The 25,084-nt window shown below is 39.2% G+C and overlaps 1 protein-coding gene across 1 annotated transcript in view; it reads right to left on the minus strand.

The window, feature by feature from the left end:
* Window positions 1-8,750: 8,750 nt before the first annotated feature.
* XRCC5 (X-ray repair cross complementing 5) overlaps window positions 8,751-25,084 on the minus strand; it is a 99,958-nt gene continuing 83,624 nt past the window's right edge. Inside the window, exons 18-21 of the mRNA XM_017534951.2 lie at window positions 22,554-22,650; window positions 20,133-20,200; window positions 10,632-10,706; window positions 8,751-9,844 (exon numbers count right to left, since the gene is read on the minus strand). Coding sequence (XP_017390440.2) covers window positions 9,830-9,844; window positions 10,632-10,706; window positions 20,133-20,200; window positions 22,554-22,650 — 255 coding nt within the window. The 3' untranslated portion in view covers window positions 8,751-9,829. The remainder of the gene's footprint in view (window positions 9,845-10,631; window positions 10,707-20,132; window positions 20,201-22,553; window positions 22,651-25,084) is intronic.

Raw genomic sequence — 25,084 nt, forward strand, 5'->3', positions numbered from 1 at the left:
AACTCAGTTGGTCCATAAAGTATGTGGGGATGTGCACGCTAAGGGCGCTGGAAGAGATGTCTTCATAGGGTCAATGCAATGGGTAACTTACCCACCAGGGGCAGGACTCTTGCAGAAGTTCAAAAGGCATGCCACGTTTTCTAGGACTTCAGCTGCCTACATATTATGGCCTGTTCTTTTGCACATGTTTAAACTGAACGGCAAATTACAGCAGGGAAAATTCAGAGCTCAAATGCCCAACCTGCAACTAAAATGCAGTTTTCTAAAGCTATCTTTTCTTTTTTCTTTTCAGCCTGCTTTGAATTTGCTGTTATTAAGGTACTGCTGTTAAAACTGTTTATGACACTACTAATTCAAGGTTACTTGGAGATTTGTTCTTATATAGTTCAGCCAGTTGTAGCTAAAATGTAAACACTGAAAACTCATTTGAAATTGCAGGGGAAAAAAAAGAGCAAAAGGTTTTTAAAAATAAAACTGCCATGAAAACTACTTTTCCCAAGATTTTGGCCCACAGCCTTCATTGGATTACCTATTGGGACAAATAAAGCTTAGCCATGTGAACAGGTCCCAATTTTGTCAGACATAATTTGGATCCAGCTGTCCTTTGTAAAGAGGTGAGTTTGTGTTACTATGTCATGGCTAAGGTTCCAAGGTAAAAGCTGTAAGATCTTCGTGTGTATGTGTTTAAATGTTTATATATGTACATGTATTATGTTGTGCTGTATCTAGCATAGTACCAAACTGGCTTGTAAATAAATTATACTCATAAACTAAGTCCAAATACTTTTTTCAGATTCATGTAAATTTAGTAATCTGGTAAATAAAACTGGTTTAAAAATTATTGGTAAAATAAAAATAGAAATGTCTTCAGAATAGTCAGCATACATTTCATTTTTTGGTCTGGGTTTACTGATTATATTTGCCTCTGCTAGATGTTTTAAGGTGTCAGGGTTTGGCACAAAAGGTTATAAGACTATAAACCCAGCCAAAAAGAGAATGCTCTTTGTGTGTGTGTGTGTGTGTGTGTGTGTGTGTGTGTGTGTGTGTGTGTTCGTTTGACAAATAAGACTAATTTAATATTGTTGGTTCAATGAAAACAGCTAAGTCTTCTGAGTTATTGGCAAAAATATCCACATATTTAACACTAAGGTTCTTTCTTAAGTGAACATCTGATATTCACAGGCTACAAAAATGGTTAACAGGGCATACAGATTACTAAACAGCTGACTCATCACATAGAACTTACAGAAAAGTCACTTTTGTAACCTTGCTTTTTGGTTCTTATGTTGTGCAAAAGGTTTTTAAGGGTTAATGAGCAGCTGTTCACCTCCATCTTCATCCGGTCTAGAATGTTTAATTGGCTCAACGGACCATAAGGATCCCACCAAAGAACACAATGAAGCTGGGGCAGGTAGCCATACCACTCTGGCAATGATATGGGATAAAATAAATGTTTGGTCAACAATGTTGTCTGTGGCACACCTTGGATAAAAGGAAAGAACATAAACTCAGCCTCCCAAAGTGCTGGGGTTACAGGCATGAGCCACCATCCCTGGCCGGAAACACATTTCTAAAAATTGTGGATTCTCATCTGTAAAGTGCTGATAGAGAACAGATAATTCCATACTGCTTGCTTCCTAGGTTTCCACTAAAATTTAAGGTTACTAAGAATTTTAGTGAATATAGAATTCTATATATAAAATGTGCCAAATAAATTTATTCTTATTGAGAAAAAGAATAATTTTGTTTAATTTGGATGTCATTTAAAGGATATTTATGAAAGAAGGTAGAAAACCAGTAAGTAGGAGAGATGTGAAAAGTTACAGATATAAAGATGTATATTTGGTGAGGAAGGTTAAAAAGAGAATAATTTCATATACGAGAGGATTTTGCATGGTATATTTTTGTCCTAAAGTAAAATGACTGGTTATTAAGGAAATGGGAAATTTATTGGAAATCAGAAAGCACAAGCATGTCATAGATGCTCTATGTGATAAGGTTTGTAAAAGGATATTTATGAAAAGCATTTTGTGTGGCATTAAGTTGGCTATCATTAAAATTATAAAAGTCTAAATTTTGGTACCTTATTTTAAAACACAGTTGTCTTAAAATATTGATTTAATCTTAATACAATTAAAAGAGGCCTTGATTTTTAATTCTAAACCTGTTTCTTGTTGAAAACTCAGATTCTTACCTTGGAAGTTCAGCTTTTGCTGTGTCTTGCTACTTTGTTTTTTTCTCCCTTTGGGAAGGCCTGAGATGATAACTTTCCCCTTCAACTGTTTTGCCAGCTCCTGTAACGTTTTTCCTCTGGTTCTAACTGCTATTGTGGCCTGATGCTAAAATATTTTATCTTGAAGTTCTAGAAAAGCAGTGTTTTCCTTCAGTATAACTTGATTCTGTAATCTTGGCTTTTCCTGATGTCTGAATTGTTCTGTGACCACAAAACTTCCCATGCTGTTACTAAGAGTTATGTATTCTGCCGCTCAAGGTACAGTTTTCTAGTTTCCTGTTTCCTCTATAATAAAATGTTCATTCATGACCCCAGACACACTCTTCCTGTGTCTGATTAATTCAAGTAGCTTTTTCCAGTTTGACTTCTAAGTCATCTAAATGTGCTTCTCATAGGAGAAGCAACCACACTGTTCTTTGTCTTTTTGGCAACTGGCCTAAGAACCAAAGATTTTACATTTTATCAAGATAATGCCCATGTTTTCTTTATTAGATTTTGATTACTTAGGAAAACTGAGTTTTAAAAGGGTTAAGATTTTTATATCCATGTGACTTTCTATATTGTGTTTAAAGTCTTTTGATTATTACTTAAACATTACAATGACCTGTAATTCCATTTTGATCAAATATGCTTTGAACCTCTGAACATCTTTGACAAATGTCCTCAAAATCAAATAAACATTACTGATTCTTCATGTTTTGTTTTTCAGAGTCAACAAAACCTTTTTTCTTTTAAACTAGTTACAGCTTACAGAAATTGGGTAAAACAATAAAGATTACCTTTCTCTCTACCTAATACCTCTAAAATGTGAGAACTATTCAATCCCCCTAGGCCAATCTGCTTTCCATTGCCAAGACACTGCTGCTAAGTAAAGCAATACAAGATCAAACACCCTCCCAGTAGGCCCAGGGAGTATCACAGAAGAGGTGGGCACATGAGATTGTAAGGGCCAGTTTCAAGGGATAAAATTAACTTGGACCCTCCAAATTAAAGATGGGCATACAGATTACTAAAGAGCTGGTGGCTGAGCACATAGAACTTATAGACAAGTCACTTTTGTACCCTTGCTTTTTGGTTCTTATGTTGCTCAAAAGGTTTTTAAGCGTTAATGAGTGCCTGTTCACCTCCATCCTTATCTGGCCTAGAATGTTTAATTAGCTATATAAGGCCCCTGGCCATAAGGATCCCACCAAAGAACAGAATGAGCCTGGGGCAGGTAACCACACCACCCTGGCAGTGATATGACACAAAATAAATGTTTGGTCATCTTGTCTCTGGCATATCTTGGCTAAAAGGGAAGAATGTAAACTAAAAATAAAATCCTAAGACTCTCCCCCCACAGATTGAATGGAACCCCCCTCTTAGCCAAGGGGACCCCAGAAAATTCTTAAAAATGGAGTTCCCGGTCAGGCACAGTGGCTCACGTCTGTAATCCCAGCACTTTGGGAGGGTAAGGCAGGCAGATCACGAGGTCAAGGGATTGAGACCATCCTGGCCAACATGATGAAACCCCCATCTCTACTAAAAACACAAAACTTAGCTGGACGTGGTGGCATGCCTATAGTCCCAGCTACCTGGGATGCTAAGGCAAGAGAATTGCTTGAACCCAGGAGGCAGAGGTTGCAGTGAGCCGAGATTGCGCCACTGCACTTAAGCCTGGTGACAGAGCGAGACTGTCTCAAACAAACAAAAAACAGCAAAAAAAAAAAAAAAAAAGACAGAGTTCCCAGCCAGGGAGGTTAGACATACCTCATTATACTCCCCTCCGTTTTCTGGTTTACAGACAACTGACCAGCATTCAAGTTAAAACAGAGATCCTAAGACTGACAGAACAGTTCTTTGTGGCAACAACGTAACAAAGTATAGACAGACCTTAATGCCATGAGGGTAAGTCAGGCACCCCTATGCTTAAAGAATAAACTATGTTCTAACTGCTAACTGCCACAAAGTTTCTCTTTTTCTCTAGCAGCTAAACAAGCAGTGGCCTCATGCTAAAACAATACTAAAACACTTGCAGTGCCACCAGATTGCTTGAACTCCACAGCCTTAACTACAGCTTTGACTGGACAAGAGTGATTTCAGTAACTTTCTCCTGTTAAGCCCACCGGCCATGGACTGGTTCTAGTGGGTTTACAGATTGCATACTTGAGTGCCTTCCTGTCCTGAAAAACCTTTTGATGTACTGGGCCTGACTGTAAATATTAAATGTCAAGTCTTCCCTGTAGATGAACACGGGTCACACGTAACATGCATGCCTCAGGACCACCTTAGCCAACTGGTTCAGCATAAGCTCCTAACCCAACCCCTCCTCCTTTGAAGTGCCTGTCTCTGGGCTTTTGTGGGAGGAGGCTGTGCTTCCCAGCTTACAAGATGGCCACCTGGCAGGATTTAATCCTTAAGAATAGTTTCCTCTCTCCTTTTCCAAGCTTACAGATTTGTTATTTTAAAAAGTTAACATGGCTTACTCCATTGGGAGTGTTACTTAAATGAATTGATTTTAAACCTCAAACAAACATACCAATTACCATATATATAGTAAAAGTGAAGTCTATAAGGGTAAAGCAGTTTCTCTGAGTTTCCACAGTGAGTGAAGGCTCTTCAAAGTGCCATGCCACTCACCAGCTTTGGATGTACTACAAGTGGAGTTCTCCCTCAGGAGAGACTGTGCCCATCTCACTTCTGCCCACTTGATACAATGGTTTGGGATTATTTCTCCCCTCTTTCCACAAAAGAACATCAGGAGTGGACTGCGATGTTTCTGTATCACTTTGCATGGGTCTCATTCCTCAGCTTTTTCTGGTAAAAGGAACTTATTCTCGGAGGTGATCACATTCTATTCTATTCATCTCTAGGACACAAGCCACAGGAACTCAGTGTTGACAAAGATGGTTCTTGAGTGTTGCTAAAGCTACAGAAATGACAGGATGGACTCAGGAGAGCTGCTGTGGATTTTTTCTTTTTTCAGCTATCAGATGTTCCCAGGTGGGGCTGGGGTATTTTACCATCTGGCTTCAGAAATGCCCTAAGCCCTTTTACCCCTACCATCTGCCAACTTCTGTCAACACAAACTGATAAGAAAAGGAACATTTTTTAGCCTAGAATTCTTACTATGGCAGAGACAGAGAAAAGTCATGCATATAATACATAGGATTGTTAAGACCTGCCAGGGATTCACCCTCTGCCTCTGAGCAGGGCTGTTTGTAACACGAGCAGGAAGGCTACCAGAGAAGGGAGAGAGAAATCTGTTTCTGTTCTCAAAATCTCCAGAGGAGATCCCTCAGCCAAGCATGGAGAGTCTTAACCCTCGTAACAGACACAGCATCCCTGAAACAAACAACAAAAGCAATGTGGCCACATGGAGTATGTGTAATTCTTTGACGACGTGATTGATCTTGCCCCAGTTTGGCCTCACTTAATCAAACTCGAATCCAACAGCTTGGAATGCAATTTCAAAATTCTGAGCAGTGACAAGTATCTCACACATGATACCTTTTGTGCTTTCCTGGCCAAGCTGTTATCTGCAGTTATTTCCAAGAATAGAGTTCTTTTCTTTTTCTTATTTCTGAATGGGGAATTACACAGAGGCTTGATTTCGGCCACAGTGGAGGCATGGAGGTTCAACATAAGGAGCAGCATAATTTGCTATCACCTACATTTGATTGATTTCTGGTTTAAACAGCAAGGCATGCACGTAATCCAGAGATGATGAAACTCTCTCTGGGCAGTCTGCTTTCACCCTTACCCTCCTTGAAACAGTCATAGCACTTATATGCATCCCCTAAAAATAACAACTCCAAGCACATTAGTGAAATAGATGGTTGCACTGAATACTCTGGGGAGATGAAAATTCACTCAACCCACACAGGGTAACAAGACTAGGATGCTCATGGACATTTGTGCTTCCCCGAACCCCTCAAGCTGCCCATCGGTGTTGCCTTCACCCACCTCCATCTCTAAAACTCTGCCCTTATTTAAAGATCTTTATCAACATCAAAGCCAGTAACCAGTCAGAACACCTCCCCTACCACCAAGTTCCCCCAGGGTGCCATCTTCCTTCTCTCATCTTGGTGCCACTGCAATCCCTCAAGCAGTTCATCAAAGTATTTATCCAACAAACTAGATCTGTTCCTAAGGGGAATTCTGCTGCAAAATAAATTTTAGTTTTCATCCTATTTTGCCAAGCTATTAATATATGCTGTTAGCAGTATGTGCTCATTAATCTTAACAACCCTGTGAGGGCTGTTGTAATTCCCAGCATACTGAAAGGAAACAGGAAGGGGCTTAGAGAAATTCAGATTTACCCATGCTAAGACCCCCATTCCAGGTCTACCAGTATCCTTACCCACACAAGCTGCAGTGCAAAGGTGGGGGGACCTGGGAAATGTAAAACGGGAGGCTGTGGATAGGGCCTGGGTCTGGAGCTGCTTTCTCAACACTCCAAGCAGCAACTGTTCCCATATTTAATTAGCTCCTCAGTTCCCTTTGGCTGAGAAGGCCGTGTCTTCTCCTGGGCCATCCTGACCACAGATAAAATGCAAGTGATTTATTTTGTTGCTTACAAAGGTTACAGGACTTGCGAAGGCCACATAACTGTTAAATGCTGCTGACACATGGATTTAATAAACCTAAAAGTATCTAACATCCAGGTCACTCTTTGAAGCACTATGCCATTGTGCCTCTTGAAAGGAAGTCTCGTCCTGGGTTATGTTTAAATGAAGGAACATTTCTTTCCTTTCCAAAATGACTGCAGAAAGCCAACACTGTCTAAGCAGGGATGGCAAAACCGTCTCTACTATAAATACAAAAATTAGACAGGTGTGGTGGTACACGCCTGTAGTCCCAGCTACTCAGGAGGCTGGGCAGGAGAATTGCTTGAACCTGGCCAGCAGAGGTTGCAATGAGCTGAGAGAGTGCCACTGCACTGCAGCCTCGGTGATGGAGCGAAACTGTCTCAAAAAAAAAAAAAAAAAAAGTTATGCCCAGGCCCTCTATTTGGAATTTTTATGAAACCACCTGATTTGTGGAAGACATTTTAGGGTTTACAGAGAACTTCTATAGGCATGCTCTTAATAAGCCTGTGAGGCAGGTCACAGGTTTAACAGCTTGACAGAAGCCATGCAGCAAGCAGTAGCAGCAGGACTCAAGTCCGGGATCTGGGTTAGCCCAGGGTTTCCTCCCGGACTCATGCTGTGACCCCTTCACGGCATCTACTCTGCATGGGCCACAAGCTTGTGTCCTGAACTTAGACTATCTGGAGGAAGGCAGGGGATAATATGAAATGATGCCCATGGGAGATAGGGGACCAAACAGAACATCTGTTACCTGAATCAAAATTAACTGCAAAGTCAGTCATTAGCACCACACATAACCATAACAGAAGTACAATCGGTGTCCATTCATTTTCAAAGCCATCCTGGACTTGGTTCTAAAAAAAAAAGCTGCCTAATCCTAACACAATTTTTCAAAGAGTTTTCCAAGATTCCAAATCTTGTATGTAAATTAACTGGCAAAGGACTAAAATCCATCATTTAAAATAGAGGTACTTAATGAGGAGCAGCACATAACGTCAAGGGGGTATTTGGAAATGCATAAGGTCATTTGAGTTGTGACGGGGGGGAGGGGTCACAAAGAGGATGACTCTTCTTTAAGTCAATAAATTTTAGTGACACAGAAGAAAAAGGTGAAAGGTGACAAGGACCATAGTCAGTGACTTGCAATCACAGACACAGACAAACCTATCATTTGTAGGACTGCTGGGATTCTGAGGAGCAGCCCATGGCGCAATGAGGACTTGCTGTCCTCCAAGGTTACACTCAGCAGAATACCTGTGAGTTCTGTAGATCTGCCAATCTCATTTCAGGGAAACGGGACTTTGATGTATTCATGTAAAACATGATGTTCCTACTCAAAACAGTATGCTCTGATGAAGTCTACATAGTATGTATACTGCGCCTATGTGAAATGGATCTGGAAATAAACAATCCTGCTACATTCAAGTCAAAAAGTATCAGAAGATCTAAAGGACTAACTTGGTTTAAACTTTTCCTAGCATGACAAAAGGATTGATGTTTCCAAGAAGAAATTCCCCAGGCTGCCAAAGACAGGAGTTGCTGATGAAGCCATACTTACTGAGCTGATTCATATTGCTGGGAGGATCTGATGAGAATAATGAAAATTTCAGAGATTGAAGTTTCCACTCTCTGTGGTTCTAAGAATGTCTCAGTTTTATCCAAGTCACAAACAACCCCTGGGCTTTCACTATCCAACCAGCAACTATGATATGTCATCCTTTGTTGGGGTTGCTTTAAATGGGCATCTGTATGTCAACTTTGATGCAACTGTGTATAGTATTGACAGGATGTCCTTTTGAAGCCCAAAGTAAAGTACTCTCCTCAGCTGAATGAATGATGTTCTATCTTGCAGATCCATTTTCAATCAATGGATAAGGGTGTTAAATTCTCAGCACAGCACTGAAGAAGTATTTTGCAGACAGTAATTAGCAGCGATTCACAGAGAAATGAGTCATTTACACCTTTAATGTTACATATGCAAAATAGTGTATTAGTGACCACGTCTGAGGGTGCTGAAAACAGAGGTGACCAAGAAGTTTGTACACCAAGCAAAGAGGAACTGGAACTCAGGGAAAGAATGAGGACAAGAAAAAAAGAGAATAAGGGCTTTGCTATTTTCTTATTTAGTAAAGGAGACATCATCTAGAAAGATGAAAACTGACTTAGGTAGAAATGGGAAAGACCAAAAAGTTAACATAAATGTTTTAATATAATGCAACTTTCTCTCTCTGAGACTTGCAAGTAGAGATTAATGAAATGATATAATTCTACCTACTATAGTAAATTTTTCAGTTTTTGAATTTTTAAAAGTTCATTCATATAGCAGAGATTGGGCCAAAAGGTCTTTTCTTCATGAGACCACCACCATAACTCACTGCTTAAAAAGGGTATGAAGGGAAATTGTGCTCCCCATTCCACCCCACTTAAAGAAAACCACCTATATACAGAGCCAAAGTAATGTGGTAATTAAAAGGCCTCAACTAAACAGAGAAATGAGTCCATCCTTACCCATGGTTTTCCTAACCCAACTGCTTGTTGAGAGGAAGCAAATGCTATTGCTTGTTCAATGTTAAGTTGTGACTGCTACTGGAGGATCAGACAAAGGACTCTGGAAAGGGTTAAGAAACTCATCAACAACCATGCCATGGTTCCAGATGAGACACTAATCACATCACAAGGGCTGCAACTGTCACCAACATACTAGGTCAAGAAGAGGTCTACTTTCCAGAAACTTCAAAGCATGTATATAATATACAAAAATCAGTAAAGACCACAGAAGAAATAATACACCAACCAGAAAATAACAATGACTCTTTATAAACTTGTATGGGGTCTAAATTATCTCTTGTAATATATATGTGTGTATTCATTCCAGAGAGAATTAGGTGATCTGCCTCCGGGTAACCTGCTGAGAATTTCTCCAGAGCTTCTGACTCCCCTTGAATGGCCGCCTCCAAGTTGTTTTGTTAGAACTTCCGGCATCACAGCGACAGGAGCTCTCTTAGATTCCCCACACATCCATGACCTATATCATGTCCAACTGTAAACAAGAACAACACACTTAGAAAGGAACCAGGCCAATGCCATACCACTGCTTCTCTGGTGAGAGAGGGTTTAATGAAAGTGACTCTCTACATTGGAAGGCATGCATATACCTGCACACTTATTCACCGCTCACTATTTTAGGAGTTAAACATCCAAGTATCCACTCATCTTAGTACTGAGAACGTGTCTAAAAAAGGTTGACATCATAGTATATCACTTTTGTGGGACAGTTGTCATGTGAAGTTTAAAGTCGGGAAGTTTCCAAACTAAAGACAGATACAAAGGCCAACATTTACACAGCTTCCCAGGCATCAACAACATGGTGTAATGGGGTCCAGAAATCCTCAAATGCCTATCCGTCTATTTTGTTTACATTAAATTAATTGAGAACATTTAAGAAGTAGCCTTTTTAAAGGCTGTTTTTATTTGTCAATCCACACAAATTGCATGTTGTATTATTTATTTTTCGTTAAGAGCAATTTCAGTGAATTACAACATTTTGCTACTAATGGAATAGCCTCCCTAGCTCTTTTTCAGCCCTTCAAAAGAGGATTAATCTGAATGAACAATATAGCTAACACCATGGAACACAGGAATTTCCATTATGAAACTACCTATCTGATTAAATTTATAATGGCAATAAATAATAGTGTAGGGAGCTTCTAGTGTATTGGAAATTAAAACACAAAGTAACAAGTCTATGATAATCAGCCTTTGTGGCTGTATTTATAACTCAGGCAATTTCAATCACAGAACACCAGGTGCATATTAAAAGTACTTACTAAATCTTCCACATCACCACCTTCTTCAAATGCGGCTGCTGTGTCTTCACTTGGTTTTTCTTTAGGGGCCAGAAACTGTAAATAGAAAGTCAGTTATCATACCAAAATGACATTTTTGCCCCTTTGAAGGAGGGATCAATCTATTAGCATTGCCACAGGGAAACCTAAGGCAGCCTGCTTAGCAAAGTGTCACTGCAAATGACTCAAAAGAAACATCATCCTGGCTCCTTCATTTGGCTTTGGGTGAGAGGTCCAGTTTTGAGGTTCAAGTGGCCCATACTAACTTGTCACCAGAGAAAGTACTGATGAAGAGGGAGAAAATGACATGACTTGTCAAGACAGTGACTGTGTAAGGTCCTGTATCAGCATGGTGGATATCTGCTGTTTCCAGTTCTACTTCCACAGGAAATTAGTTGGCTTGCTAAGGTTAAGAAAATAACCAACCATCCCAAATTAGTACGCTCTTTTTAAAGGAGCATAAGAATCAAGTCAAGATTAGAATAATCTCAAGTTGAATGATAAAGAATCAGGGGAAAAAAAAGATTTGAATGATCTATTCTTAAATTCCACTGTGGACAAAAGCAGTAAAAGGGTGGCTTCTTTTAAGAAATATGAAATGCAAAAATGAGTGAACTTAGAAGTTTGTTTGATTCCTTTTATGGAAATCTTTCAATTTGTGTTAGAAATTGTTTGAAAACAGACTGTTTTCAAACAAATGGATGAGAAAACCGTTTAGCATCACAGTTCTAGATGTAGAGCTTCTGAAAGGCATACATAGAAAAGCAAAGTCCAGGAACTGAAGTCTGTGAGGATATAGGAATGACACTCAGATTTTAAAAGGGTAGTGAGGTGAGTGCCCTTGAAAATTATCTCAACACTCTTTTTCCATCTTGTCCCTCCAAGGGATAGCAGTGAGGAGCATTTTCCTTCAAGGCATGTGGCAACTGCCCCTAAAAACTGGGTTCTAGCAATGCCTATCTATCTTAACACGAGAAGGGAATCTTCTGGTAGCATGCCTGCCTGTAGGAGTGAGTGTTTTAGAGGGGGCAGTGGAAGGTGGGACACTTCCACTTTTCATCTGGGGGCCACAGAAACTGTAAACAGAGTCATTTACGGTACCACAACTGACCGGCCCCTAAAGGCATGCCTCTCTGGCACTCCTCAGGGTGAGTGTGCATGGAGCACTCATGCTCTCTTGCAGTTGCTTCTACCCAAAAGGAGAAATTATAGTTATACTTTCCCCATTTTCTCAACATGGAAAAAGCGGTAAGAACTGCCATTTGCTACATTCCCGTTATTTATGGTACAATGGACACAATCCTGACCTCTGAAACCTAAGACCTATAAATAAACTAAAATATGTCTCTTAAAAAAGTCAAACTAAAGTCAACCATGAAATATTAGGCTGCACGTGCCAAGTTTCAGAAGCAAGCAAGCTCTGCCTGTCCTTCCATTCCTCATATACAAAAACACACACAGGTAACAAAGTGGTAACAGTGTATGTAGGCCGTGTCTGCCTGTGAGGCACTGCCTTCGTCAGCACCGTGGACATAATTGTCTGTCGACTGAACCACTCTCCTCGATTTTTTTTGCCCTCAGTTAGAACCACCTTACTATACATTAACTTCTTTTCTGACTGAGCAAATAAGGAATTTATCTTCTCTTAAGGACATTCATGGATCTTTCCATAACCCTTTGTTGACCCTAAACTGGACCATGTGCAAAACTGAAAATCAATGGTATAAGAGGGAGAAAATCCCAGCAATGGGGGTAGACAATCTGTAACAGAATTGTAATGAAGCTTCTGTTTCATTAATTCTATTTTTTCTCAGTGATTATGAATAAAGATATCTGAGAGCCAAATACAGATAAATGAATTAAGAAATACACATTTGCCAAGCATATGATTTATGGATTAAGGTTAAATAAACTGTGCTCTTTCGTAGATTCTCAAATTGGTATTTGGGGTTTTCTGGATTATCACCATACTTTTTATGTTGTACCCTTTCCTCTCCGACTCATTATCATTCACCCCTGAGTGATTTTCCTGCTATCAGGACTATATGGTTACAGGGTAAGATTTATCCAGTTGAGGCAAGAGAATAAAAAGTAGAGCTGCATCTTGCCATAAATCTCTGTGTGGGCACAAATGACCAGTATCTTCCAAATATCTGAGAAACTCCATGGGCTCAATGGTTCTGCAGCCTACTACATCTTTTATGACCCCTTAGTTAGGGACTTACTGATGAATCTGGAAAATCCCTGATATGTTTTGGCACTCAGCCTCTAAAATCTCAAATTCCCACTCCCTCCCAACATGCAAAGCCCCCTTCACACTGCAATTAAAGGATAAGTTAAGACAGGACTGTTGGCACAGTATGACCACAGTATGTATACTTAAGCACAAATTAGCAAATCTCTGAGACTAGGCCAAATTTCTAGGAAGAAAGGAGCAGCAGTAAAAAACCTACATTTTCATCAAGTGCTAAGTATCATCTGCAACTGATTTTCCTCACAGATCTGCTTCACATTTCTGTGTAAGCAAACTATGTTTAAAAGCTGGACTGCCATCCATTATCCTTCTCAATGCCCCAGACAAGGCTGATCTCTTCCACATATCACTCCTCATCATCAGTGTTTTTATAACTGCAAGTAATTCCAGTCCTCGCAGTGACAGGGAAGCAAGATAGAGCAGAGAACTCAATGACTGGACTGCTTTCTCAGTAAAAGCAACATATTCTCTTAATCTCTTCTACAGAAAGAGGTAGGAATCAATTTTTATCTTTTCTAGTGTGTTCTTTCTCTCTGCAATATGCTGAGAAAGTACAGACTAAATAGAAAGTGCATCTGTGTGACATATTCCTTATTCCTCAAACTACCATCCTTACTTGGAGAACTTTATGAAACGGATAACCTACTACTTTTCAAGTACACTGAAATATAATCCTGGCTACAAACAGAGAAATGAAATCTATAACCTCTATATAGAAACTGCCAGTGCTATCCCTCCATAAAACTAAAAACTATCGTCTTGTGCTCAGACCCTTACTGACCTCCAAAGTAAAAACACATGACTTCCAATAGGTTGTTTCTTTTTTTTTTTTTTTTTTTTTGAGACGGAGTTTCTCTCTTGTTACCCAGGCTGGAGTGCAATGGCACGATCTCGGCTCACCGCAACCTCCGACTCCCGGGTTCAGGCAGTTCTCCTGCCCCAGCCTCCTGGGTCGCTAGGATTACAGGCAAGCGCCACCATGCCCAGCTAATTTTTTGTATTTTTAGTAGAGACGGGGTTTCACCATGTTGACCAGGATGGTCTCGATCTCTTGACCTCGTGATCCACCCGCCTCGGCCTCCCAAAGTGCTGGGATTACAGGCTTGAGCCACCAATAGGTTGTTTCTAATACCATCAGGTGATTCCAAAGGATCACTCACAATCCAGATGTGTGAAAAGCATCAAAAAGAACAAAAGTCAGTTTGCATGTACTTTGCCTAAAAAGACATATATTTGGGTTTCATTAACGTCATTGTAGCTTACTCAATGCTATAAATGCCAATATGGTACAAAAGAGAAATCCCACAGCCTAGTGTGGAGAACACAACCATAACCCTGTCAGTTTCTCAGGAACCCTAGGCAAGCCACCTGACCTTTTCATAACTAATTTCCCTCAAAAATAAAATGTGAACACTACTACTTATCATACCTATCTTAGGGGTTGTGGTGACTATCAGATGAAAGAAGTATGCAAAAATCCTTTATGGTAGTGTAAATTTTATGTTCTCATTCCTAGGAATACGCTTAATATATTGTCCACCAGGAAATAGGTACAAGAATATCCACAGCATCTTTATTCATAATTGCTAAAGGACAAACAATCAAATGTCCATCATTAGGAGGATGAATGAATAAATTGTGGTAAAATCATAAAAGGGATACTACACAGCTATAATCACATAATTGGATGAATTAAATTTAAAAAAGGTATGATTCCAATTATATGAAGATCAAAAACAGGCAAGACCACTCTCAAGTGACAGAAGTCAGAATAGTAGTTACCTCAAGGGATGGGGCTTCTGACTGGGAAGCTACCTGGGAGCCTTATGAGGTGATGGAAATGTTCTATTCTTTTGATCTGGGTGGTAAGCACCCAGGTAAATGAATGTTTAAGAATTCATCAAGTTACATAGTTAAGATCTGTGCATTTACTGTACAAATGTTCAACCTCAACAAAAAATTTAAAATTGTATCTTAAATGTATCAAGCCCTAAATTGGGTAACACTGTGATATTTTCATTATTGCTTTTCGTGTACTAGCAAACTACACCAGAGAATTAAGGCAGAAAAATGAAAACAGAAAAGAGCAAAGAAAAATGTCACAGGGTCCAACAGGGGCCAGCAGTTTCAGAAAACTGCTCTGAAGCATTGATTCCTAACACCTTTGTCTTCAATCCTTCACTAAGCTTTGGAGAATTTCCTGTGCACTCTCACACACATAACTGGATGTACTCTTGAAAGAGGGAGCATGAGCATTCTTTCTCTAGGTAGATGTGGTTAGTGGCATGATAAGGTGAAGGCATGGAGAGCTGGCACCACAGTGTAGTGATAAGGTGGCTGCAGTGGGAATCTGGGGGTCTGGATTCCAGTCAAGTCCGCTGGCCACTAGCTTGCTGTGAGGCACTGAGCCAGGATAACTTTTACCTCTCTAAACAGGATGTGGGTAAAACGATCACACTGCTAATCTCTAAATGTCTGTGATACTAAGGTGGAAAATCAATAAATGTCAACAATAAAGAAGGATAAATTAGGCAGTTACAAGAAAAATAAGTGCTAAAACAATGATTTTTTTTTTCATAGAGCTTATATCAAATGATTATTTAGACATAGCTCAGCCTCTTGGAATCTGGTAAAAAATTATAATAATAATAATAATAATAAAATAATAATCCCAAAGCCATGGGGATAAATCCTCTTTCCTAACTGCATTCTCAATACAAAGGAAGAAAAATAAAGGACTAGGGCAGTGCTAGAACTAGACTCCTGGCCAGTGAGTTACTGTCAGCTTTCAGACTCAACACGTTACCTCATCTACCCACTACAGAGCCGTGCAGTGAGAACTGACAGATGAAGGGCACACAAAGACTACACAAAGATTCTACCAAACATCAAATGCTAATGGCATATCTAATCAAACAAACCAGAAACAGAAAAAGTGAAAGTTTATAATGATAATAAAAATGAACATTAAAGAATAATAATATTTATTCCTAGGTCTCAAAATGAAATGAGAGGTACCAGGAGACTTAAAAGAAAGTGACTGTCTAAACTTATGTCATGGAAAAACTTTCTACTTCTACAGCAGAGCTGACTTACTTCTATTTCTCAAAGAATCATACAATCCACATATTTCTAGAACACACTGGAGGAAAATAGCTCTTCTGAGGATGTTATACAAGTGTAAAGTTATAATTTAATTTTCATTTAAAATGAACATCCCTGGATAATTATTTATTTTCAAATGTCAACATTTAATAGCAAGAATATGACAGCTTGCTAACTTTAAATAACGTACAGAAAATACATCAAAAGAATTTAAATGGACTGTAAGGATTGTTCTTTAACCTCACTGATTATAGTCAAGTTTCCCTAAATGATTATTTGGGAAGTGATCAAACTGAACACTTGAAGGCAATATAAATGAATATTTCAGTACATGGTCAAAGAGATGATACTTCTCTCACTTGGCTAAGAGAAATAGCTAAAGCACATCTCTTCTATTAAAACCACAAAGAAGCAGCTTCCTTGAGCCAGAATCTTCTTCTGCAATTCTCCCCATTATCATCTACATGTACACTCTCCCTTCTACACTTCTCTCCAAAAGTCAACAGATGCCATTTAAAAATATTTTCAGGCTGGACATGGTGATTCACGCCTATAATCCCAGCACTTTGGGTGGATCACCTGAGGTCAGGAGTTTGAGAACAGCCTGGCCACTATGGTAAAACCCCATCTCTACTAAAAATACAAAAACTAGCCGGTGGGGTAGTGCACACTTATAATCCCAGCTACTCGGGAGGCTAAGGCATGAGAACTGCTTGAACCCAGGAGACAGAGGTTACAGTGAGCTGAGATCATGCCACCGCACTCAAGCCTGGGTGACAAAAATAAATAAATAAATAAATAAAATAAAAAATTAAATAAAAGCATTTTTAATACAAAGGATCAAGTTTTCACTCTGGAAAACAAAATAAAGGGTTCATGTGATATTAAAGCAGACACATGAGCGTAATCTCACAGTCAGACATGACATAGTGACAGGCAGGGATACTCACCACTATACTAATGAGGGACAAACGTAATATAGTGTATACTGAAGGTGAATCAAAATTACAGGCTCTACTCTATGACTTTCCAGGTTATTCTAACCACGATCTGGCTGTAGGCCAGAAAGTCATTTGTTGAGATGAAGCAGACAGGGACTACTGTATTTTAGATATGGCTGGTCCAAGATTCCATTTATAAAACTTAATCCACTTGAAAACGAAGGTCTGGTGTGGTGCACAGGAATGTGCATTTTAATCCTCTTGCTGCCTCTGTGAACTCTGAGTATAACCCCACTTAACCTTTCTGGGGCCTGGCTTCCCAGTGGTAACAGGGATGGTAGTACCTGCTCTTGCCAATTCTTAGCAGATCAATGTGAAGATTACAGAGATAGTACTGGGCTCTTTGGTTCTGGAGTTGGATACAAGTAAAATTCTACTACAGCTATTTTCTGCCATTATCTAGATATGATGTATTTAGTGTTCTAGGTAAACACCATACAATGTGAATGATTCTTCAGAAGTCAACGTGTTATACAGATATCTGGTATACATACTATATTGGCTAAAGCCCTGATAAATGTGGGAAAAAACAAAAAGGATATGGCATTTTCTAGGCATGAAATAGTATCTGCTAGGTTAATGTGCAATGTACTTTTTTTTGGAGGCTATGGGATAATATATATCAAAGTGCCTAGCATAGAGCTGGTATGCAATACATTTTTGTTGAATTTCCTATTTCTTATCTGCCGTGACAGTAAAGTTCCATTTTGCTGGTAGTACTGGAAGCACACTCACTATGCCTTGACTGTGGAAACACTATGCTCTCAAAGGAAGAAGACGCTGGTCTGAGCCAGGCAACCAGTGGCTGAAGTAGAAGAGATTCTTCTCCACTTGGTTTTTATGATGTTCTCTCTATTCAAAAATGGTGAAGTTTTGAGAGTTGTCTTAAACTACAACTGACATCAGTTCTAGTGACATCAGAATTATCTAACGACACCATCTTATACCTGGTCATTAACTGAAATTTCTCTCTATAGCTTAATCATCAGACATTAAAATTCCTCATGTTTAGGCTCAGTGCCTTTACATTTCAAAGAAGACAAGCCATTTGCATTACAGAACAAGCCTTGCATAATTTACAAGCACATCATCCGTTTTCAGATTTCTTTCCTGTCTAACATTCTGGGTTCATTTAGCTGGAACATCTTTGGTTAAGATGTGCTACTTGGAGGAAACATGAAATTTTTTAGATCACAGCTCCTCACTTCTTCCAAAAACTCTTAATATGTACTCAACTCTCACCTGGATAACAGATTTTCTTAATGTAATAATGATAAAAATTATCTTTTCTGATTTACTTGTTTAGCAAAAACTGACTGATAGGTCTTCGCCCCATGTGACAATATTACATGTCAACTTGGCTGGGCTATGGTTCCTGGTTGTTCCATCAAACACTACACTAGATGTTGCTGTGAAGGTATTTCATAGATGTGATTAACATTTACAACAAGCTGACTTTAAGCAAAGATTACTCTCAATAATGTTTGTAGGTCACATCCAATCAAGTGAAGGCCTTAAGAGCAAAAGCTGAGGTTTCTGCTTCAGGACTATAACATAGAAATCCTGCCTGAGTTTCCAGCCTGCTGGCCTGTTCATCACATTTCAGACCTGCCAACCCCCACAATCACATAAGCCAATTTCTTAAAGTCAGCCTATAAATATCTCTTTATATATATAGATATATGTGTGTGTGTATGTGCATAGACAAACATGAACACATGTATGTTCTCTTGGTTCTGTTTCTCTGGAGAACCCTGACTGACAGACAGCCCAGTTCAAGGGGGAGATATTATCAAACATTGTATAAAGTGACAAACAGAAATAAAACCAAACAGTTAAATGGCATACTCAAGCCCATGGTACTCAGTACTGACTGTGGAAGAAGATAGTACAGACACCATGAAAACCCTTTTGAGATGATAATCACCACCTTACAGTATGCTTCAAAAATTCCAAAATCTTACTCCCTGAAAGTAGGGATGGCCTGTTTTTTAACAAAAACCTTTTGCTAGGCAAAGTGCTTAATAAAAATTCTTGTATATTTTAATTTCTCTTCCAAACCATACTATGGTTTCTGCCAAATGCCTTTCTTGAGTTGAAATTAAAGATATTTAAATTTTGGCCCAAATTTAGCCATATGATTAACATTTCCAGTTTTGTGTCTGTCACTTCCCAAACAGATTCCTGTTCACCAGCCCCAAACCAAGCTCTCCCTTGGTGTGTATAGTTATTTTCTGAGTCTCTGTTGCTTCCCTATGCTCCATTTTAACTGCCTGAGCTTCTACAGGGAAGGGGTGCTGTTGTATCATCCAGCACAGTGCCTAGCACATTGTAGAAGCTTAGTAACTCAGAACTGTCAGGGGTCAGCAAAACTCTATCCTTCAGTGACTGTAACTGAAAGTGAATGTTATGAAGTGTATACTTTTGAGCTATTCAATTTAATTCATTAAAATTTCATCACAACCTTGAGGTACAATGAAGAATGACTGAACTAAATAACCACATATATTTGACTCATGGCTGAATCAGATTCAATACACACCAGAGAAAGAGACCTAGGCCCAACAATCTCTGTGAATAAAAAGCTCATGAGCATTGCATACATGGGGTCTTTTATTGAAAATACCTGGATGTCCCTTATGCTAGGATACTAGTATTTCTCTGTTCACTATACAATAATCTGAGAGGTTTTAAAATACAAACCAACCAACTGTGCCCAAGACCCATCTCAGACTAACAGAATCTCTAGGGTAATTCTGATCTTTAATCAGTATTAACGAAACAATAACAAAAACAAAAAAAAGCAAGCTCCCCATGTGACTAATGATATATGGTCAGAGCGGGAATCACTGTGGATTTCATAGCCTTTACCAAGGCCGAGGTGAAGTTTGTGCACTATGGAGTTCAACAGCACGCTCTAGAGGTTCTGAAGCTGGGGGATTATAGGTTAAGTTCTAGAAATATAACCACAGCCTACAAAAAACTGACTAAGATTATAATTTCTCCCATCAGGATGCTGTGGTGAGTACATCAATTTACTTATCTAAAAAATTTTACTTTGAGGGCATAAATAAAATAAACTCCACTAAAATAATTAAACTCAGAGAGTTACCCCTCAAATACCTTTTTGGCTTCCTCAGCTGTGACAGAACTTCCAGATGCTTCCTCTTTGGTGATCAGAGTAATTCCATCTAAAAAGTAATACAGAGAGTAAAGTCTAAACACAAAGAATCAACTCCAGTCCCATTTTCCTTTCCACCACACCTTCTCCCACCTTTGAGCTGGAGATTTCCTTTTTTATAGAGACAGGGTCCCACTATGTTGCCCAGGCTGATCTCAAACTCCTGCGCTCAAGTGATCTTCTCATCTTGATCTCCCAAAGTGCTGGGATTACAGGCATGCACCACTGTGCCCTGCCTGTGCTGGAGATTTTTAAAACTACAAAGGTGCTCTGTTCTACAAAAAATACAAAACTAAAGGCAACTAATTAACATTGTCCATCTTCAATTATCTTTTCACCAGTTTTTGCTTGTGTAATAAGCAATAAAGGCCACATGTCAAATGCCACATGTTCCATGAACACTTCCTTGTTCAACTCTAGTCTCCCCTTTTTTAGAATCCTCAAATCACTTTGTTTATTCCTTTGGAATGGCTCTTGTCCTAACTTGTGTAACTATTTATACACAGGTTCTCTCTCCTAAGACTATTTTCTCAAGGGCAGGCACTCAGTGTACACTATGTCCTTACTTAACTATCATCAATAGGATGTTAGAAACTGTGACTTTAAGATAAACAAAAGTAGTTCCTTAAACAACAATGTCGTTTCATTATAAAACACAGATGAGAAAAAAATGGTTTTATTATGTGTCATTTTGCTTTAAGTCACGGTTTTCAAGAACCTATGGACAACATTAAAAGAGGACTTACTGTAGCACACCGCAGAAGCGCAATAAATAAACGGTAATTGGTTGACTGTATGCTTTTGTCCAAGCTATCAGGTGCCCAATATGAGACTATGCATACATTTTGTCTCGTAGCCATGTTACTGGCTATGCGTGGAGTGGCCAGAGGACTAGAGAGGAAGAAAATATGGTCTTCACCAAGGGGCATGTCTATCATTTAGCACAGTTTATCAATTTCAGCTCAGTAAGAGCAAATCAAGGATAGAAAATCTACTTTTTAGTTTGCTCTTCTTCCTAAGACATTTTCCTACCTCAAATGGCTGATACATGATATAATGTCCAAAAAGCACATGTATTTAACATCCATTTGTACCTATGAACGGCCTTGGTCATTTGTATTCTCTCGGTAGCATATAAGCTATCAAAAAAATATGGATTTTGCACAGGTCCTGTAAGTTTCTTTTCAGCAAATAACAGGTTGTAGGCATTCTATAAATACCAAAACCAATCTCCTTCATTTACGGGGTCAACAGCAGAGACACAAAAGTGATCTGAGTAAGCCCCATTCACCACCCATTCCAATTGGGTTTTGTTCCCAAGTGTAGAAATTAAAGGGCTGAAAAATTAACTGTCAGGAAAATGGTTACCTGTGTGATGAAGAGTTGCCCATTAGAAGGTGGATGGATAGGTATGCAACTCTTTTTATACAGAATTTGCACAGAAAGACAGACTGAAATGCTGCATCCCTACTGTTTAAGTGAAAAGTTTCTCTATCTTGTAAACATCATCATTTTCATAGTATGTATTTTATTTATTTTTTTATTGCATTTTAGGTTTTGGGGTACATGTGAAGAAAATGCAAGATTGTTGCATAGGTACACACATGGCAGTGTGATGTGCTGCCTTCCTCCCCATCACCTATATTTGGCATTTCTCCCCATGCTATCTCTCCCCAACTCCCCACCCCCACTGTCCCTCCCCTATTTCCCCCCAACAGACCCCAGTGTGTGATGCTTCTTCCCTGTGTCCATGAGTATACATTTTAAACAAGTAATATCTTATACTTGGGTTCTAAAAGAAAATCAGGTCATGTTTAAAAATAGGGGGTGGAGGGGGGCAAAAGGCCATGAGAAAAAGCAAAGATCAAGCCTAACATTGAAAGGATGTGTGCTGTCTTCTTTCTGAGTTTAATTTGCATTGGTTGCTGTGAACAAATGAGGAACTGAATGGCTTTGGTGCAAGAAGATGCTGGTCTTCTGAAACGGACAGTCCAAGAACATTGTAACTGAAAAGTGGCAGGGAGATAAAATCTGGGTGAGGTCAACCAAAGGGCTGTGGATCCAGCAGGACTGAAATGGCCTAAGAATCTGAGAAAGAGGGCAATGTTTGCCCACACAGCTGCTCCATTCAACAAACAGGCACAGTCCTGAAATAGGTCATGCTGTGTAGAGTCTAAGACGGAACTTACATGTTTATTATTTATCACTTTGTATTTATGCTTATTAAGGGAGTTTGAGTTCACTGAAAGCTAAGCATTTCCCAAAGCCATGTAGAAAGTCATCATGTTCCCCACATAACTCATTACACAATATAGTTTATATTTAGAATTTATATGTATATTTAGGAAAAAACAGCAACTTACCCTGAACAACAATTTCCCAGAAATGATTTAATTGTTTACTTTCCACTTTCTCTCGAAGGGCTTTCAGGAAGTTGTTAAAGCGCTGCTCTTCTGAAAACTGTGGTAGCAAGTTGGGGTAGAGAAGGCAGCAAGTCAGAGCGAACACAAAAACAAAATTCAGCCCCAGACCAAACAAAGTACTGTATATTTTGAATCACAGTCTTCATTACAAAAAAATAAAATGCTCTTCTTTGGTACATGGGAAGCTGGCATTCCAAACTGAGGTGTGTTCACTGGGGACCAGAAACCCTTCCATCTGTGCAAGGCGCAGAGCTTCCCAGAGTCAGTTTTTGTGATAGCCTAGTCCTTTGTTTTTAACATTTAATCTAGAAAATCTCAAACAAAAACAGACTAATTTAGTGAGTGCTCACACACTCATAACCCAGCTTCAATAATTATCAACTCAGGCTAGGCATGGTGGCTCATGCCTATAATCCCAGCAATTTGGGAGGCCGAGGCGGGCAGATCACCTGAGGTTAGGAGTTCAAGACCAGCCTGGCCAACACGGTGAAACCCTGTCTCTACTAAAAATTCAAAAATTAGCTGGGCATGCTGGTAGGCACCTGTAATCCTAGCTACTTGGGAGGCTGTGGCGGGAGAATGGCTTGAGCCTGGGAGGCAGAGGCTGAAGTCAGCCAAGATCGTGCCATTGCACTCCAGCCTGGGTGACTGGGTGAGACTGTCTTAAAAATAAAATATAAAAACATAATTACCAACTAAACCAATCTTATTTCATCTATATTCTGACCTTCTTCTCCCATAACCCTCCAAGTGTTTTGAAGCAAATTTCAAATTATTTCACTTATATCTCTGTATGAAATACAGAAAATACATACTCTTAAAACAAACACACTCACATACCATTAACACCATACAAAAAATTAGTGACTCCTTAATAGAACCAAATAACTAGTCAGTATTCTCATTTCCCTAATTGTTCCATAAAACTTAAAAGAAAACTTTTTACAGTTCAAAAAAGATCCCTCAGCTGGGTGCAGTGGCTCACACCTGTAATCCCAGCACTCTGGGAGGCCGAGGTGGGCAGATAACCTGAGGTCAGGTATATGAGACCACCCTGGCCAAAATGGGTGAAACCTCATCTTTACTAAAAATGTAAAAATTAGCTGGGCGTGGTGGCATGCGCCTGTAATCTCAGCTACTCAGCAGGTTGGGGCAGGAGAATCACCTGAACCCAGGAGGTGGAGGTTGCAGTGAGCCAAGATTGCACCACTGTACTCCAGCCTGGGCAACAAGAACGAGACTCCATCTCAAAAAAATAAATAAATAAATAAATAAATAAATAAGGAAGGGGAAGAAAGGAGAAGGAGGAGGTGGAGGTGGAAAGGGGAAGGAGGAAGGGGGTAAGAAGGAGAAGAAGAAGAAAGAAGAAGGAGGAGGAGGGAGACGGGGAGGAGGAGGGAGACAGAGAGGAGGAGGAAAGATGAAGAAAGAAGAAAGAAGAATAATTCCCTCTATTAAGATTGAATGATATGTCACTGAAGTATATTCTCTCTTTTTATTTTTTTTAAGAAACACAATGTGACCTGGTATTTTTAAGGACACTGGGTGGCAGCAATGCACAGAGGTCTTATAAGACACTCCATCTAGCCTGGGCAGTGCTTTAAAAAAGCAATACGCTTTTACTATCTCTTTCCGTCTAACCAAATCTTTTTTCACCCAACTGAATCATCTGCAGTCTTGCCCTCACTCTACTTTTCCAAAATCTGTCTTTTACCTGAAGAGTATTCAGGTTATCTACTTCTGAATCTTTTCTTCTAATCTGATTTTAATGATTTTTCCATTTTCTTGTCACTCTTTGTAAGCACCTAATTTAAGCATTAATTCATTTATATATTCAGCAAACATTTAATAAGCATCCACATAAGAACATATTCTACAACTGTGCCTACTTTAAAATTATGCTTTCTAATTTAAACTTGCTCACTTCTTACCTAGAGATATAAAAGTGTATACATAATTTGGAAAATTTTTAGAAGTATTTTCTAAAAATTCCTAATAAAACAAACAAACAGGCAAAACCCACAGAAAAGGCATGGGAGGAACTGAGTAATTTTCAGTGTTCTTTTTTTTTCTGACATTTAGATCCCTACTCCTGTCTTCATAAAATCTTTCTCAACAATTAAACCAATATGCATTTTCCATCCATTTCCCTAAAAGCCAATCCTTTACAATAACAAGTGGGCCACCAGAGGTTACCATGGAAATTTCCTCGGTTCCCAAATAGAAACAGAAAGCAAAAGCCAGGGCTTTAGTATAATAAAAAGCTAATTTCCAAGAATAAAACATCCTACCTAACCATCTTTATTCCACCTCAGAAATGACAGTGATAGTAATATGAGCTTAAGTCATTTCTAGTTCCACTGACATACACTGCTATTCACACTGATAATGATAATTTAAAAAGCCCTGGCTCATTTCCGGGATGCTGTACGCCTCTTTCCCTGTGATAGTGGCCAACTGTTTAGGAAGAG

This window comes from Cebus imitator, unplaced genomic scaffold (assembly GCF_001604975.1).
Source record: "Cebus imitator isolate Cc_AM_T3 unplaced genomic scaffold, Cebus_imitator-1.0 Scaffold89, whole genome shotgun sequence".
Classification (NCBI taxonomy): domain Eukaryota; kingdom Metazoa; phylum Chordata; class Mammalia; order Primates; family Cebidae; genus Cebus; species Cebus imitator.